At 42.7% G+C, this 1,860-nt stretch overlaps 1 protein-coding gene across 1 annotated transcript; it reads left to right on the forward strand.

The window, feature by feature from the left end:
• Positions 1-474: 474 nt before the first annotated feature.
• On the forward strand, positions 475-1,419 carry LOC134637643 (olfactory receptor 5B12-like). The gene has a single exon (XM_063488120.1). The coding sequence runs from the start codon at positions 475-477 to the stop codon at positions 1,417-1,419; it is 945 nt and encodes a 314-aa protein (XP_063344190.1).
• The last annotated feature ends 441 nt before the right edge of the window (positions 1,420-1,860 follow it).

Consider the following 1,860-nt stretch of genomic DNA (forward strand, 5'->3'; position numbering starts at 1 on the left):
AATCTTTAATTCAAGCAGGCTTCACAAACACACTGAAAAAATGTCACAAAGTGGCAATTTCTACACTCTCCACCGACAAGACAGGTGGGAAAATGCAAATGTGGAAGAAAAAAAACCAGGACAACTGAAAAGCCAGTGAGAGGTATATACAAACTGAGGAAACTGATCATGATTTGGGATGTGTGGCAGATTAAGCTCAGGGGAAACTAATGAGGGTGGGTCAATCAAAACTAACAAGAGAATGTCGTGAAACCAATAGAATTTTAAAGAGATCAGGAATTACTAAATAAAACAGTCAAAATCCAAAAAGGCATGGCACACACCAAAGACCTGTGGAAGCTAAAATACTACCACAGGTTTTTTTTTTTCTTCAAGAGAATAGTATCTTTCAAAAACACTTTAAAATCACTTTAAAGTTTGAAAATAAACATGTTTTCTTGTCTTCTCTCCAGGCTGAAATTAACCTTCTGCACTATGGAAAACCAGACTTTAGATATCCTGCTCTTAGAAGGTTTACAGGTCAGCCCAGATGCTTCCATTCCCACCTTTATCCTCCTCTTCCTCATCTATATCTTCACCATGTTTTCCAACATTGTCCTGGTGATCCTGATCACGCTGGATAGTAGCCTCCACCAGCCCATGTATCTGCTCTTCTGTAACATGAGCATTAATGATGTATTTGGAGCCACAACAATCTTTCCACGTATGCTGAGGGATATGTTTATTCCCAGCTCAGATCGGTACATCCACTATGTCGACTGTGTCATTCAGGCCTTTTGTGTTCACATTTATATAGGTGCCTCTCACACTATACTCATGATCATGGCTTTTGATCGCTATGTGGCAATCTGCAACCCATTGCAGTACGCCACCATCATGACCAACTGGATGGTGGTGAAGCTGTCAGTCTTGGCCTGGGCAGTAATCTTCATGATGGTGACAATCCTCGTGGGCCTCAGCGTTCGCCTGTCACGCTGCAGGTGGATCATATTTAACCCTTTCTGTGACAATGCCTCTTTGTTTAAGCTCTCCTGTGAAAGCATCCTCATCAATAACATTTACGGTCTCGGCTACACTGTCCTTCTGCTGGGCTCCTCCGTTGGCAGCGTCACTATCACCTACCTGAGGATCGCCATGGTGTGTCTGAGCAGCAGGAGCAAGGCGCTGAACAGCCGGGCGCTCCAGACCTACACCACCCACCTGACTATGTGTGTCATCACGTTTGTGTCAGGCATTGTCATGGTGCTCCTCCATCGCTTCCCACATTTGACAGACCAAAGGAAGTTAGCCTCCATGATGTTCCATGTGGTTCCTCCAGCACTGAATGCTGTTATCTATGGGATGCAGATCAAAGCAGTCAGACAAAAAATGTTCATCATGTTCACGAGGAATACAGTGACTGTGACTGAAGGGAAATGATTCATATTCTCAATAAATAAATAAATATATTTACAGTACATTTTTCTGCCTTTCATTTTTTTTATTTCTCAAATCCTGATTTCTTTCGTGTATTTTACTAAATACATACATCACAGCAGTTCACCTCAGACATCTGCATTCCCCTCAATATAATGCAGGTAAGGCCTCAGTCACACCAGACACCAGTTGGTGTCTGCCTGACAACCAGTGGTTGCAGGGAGACCCTGTCAGTCTGTATGTGAAAATGGTCATAAAGAAGTGTGTGGTGTTGCACCAGATACCTCCGTGCAATTTGTGTGATCTGAAGCAGGTTAACCCTCTCATCCTAACCTTGCTTCTAAGATGCAAACTTGTCTGCAATCACACTAGTTCCTTCTGATACTGTGAAGATTGTGATGCAAACCAGATATAAGTATTTGTGTTCAGCATGGAAGTTAAAAC

The sequence above is a fragment of the Pelmatolapia mariae genome, linkage group LG10_11 (genome assembly GCF_036321145.2).
Source record: "Pelmatolapia mariae isolate MD_Pm_ZW linkage group LG10_11, Pm_UMD_F_2, whole genome shotgun sequence".
Taxonomy (NCBI): Eukaryota; Metazoa; Chordata; class Actinopteri; order Cichliformes; family Cichlidae; genus Pelmatolapia; species Pelmatolapia mariae.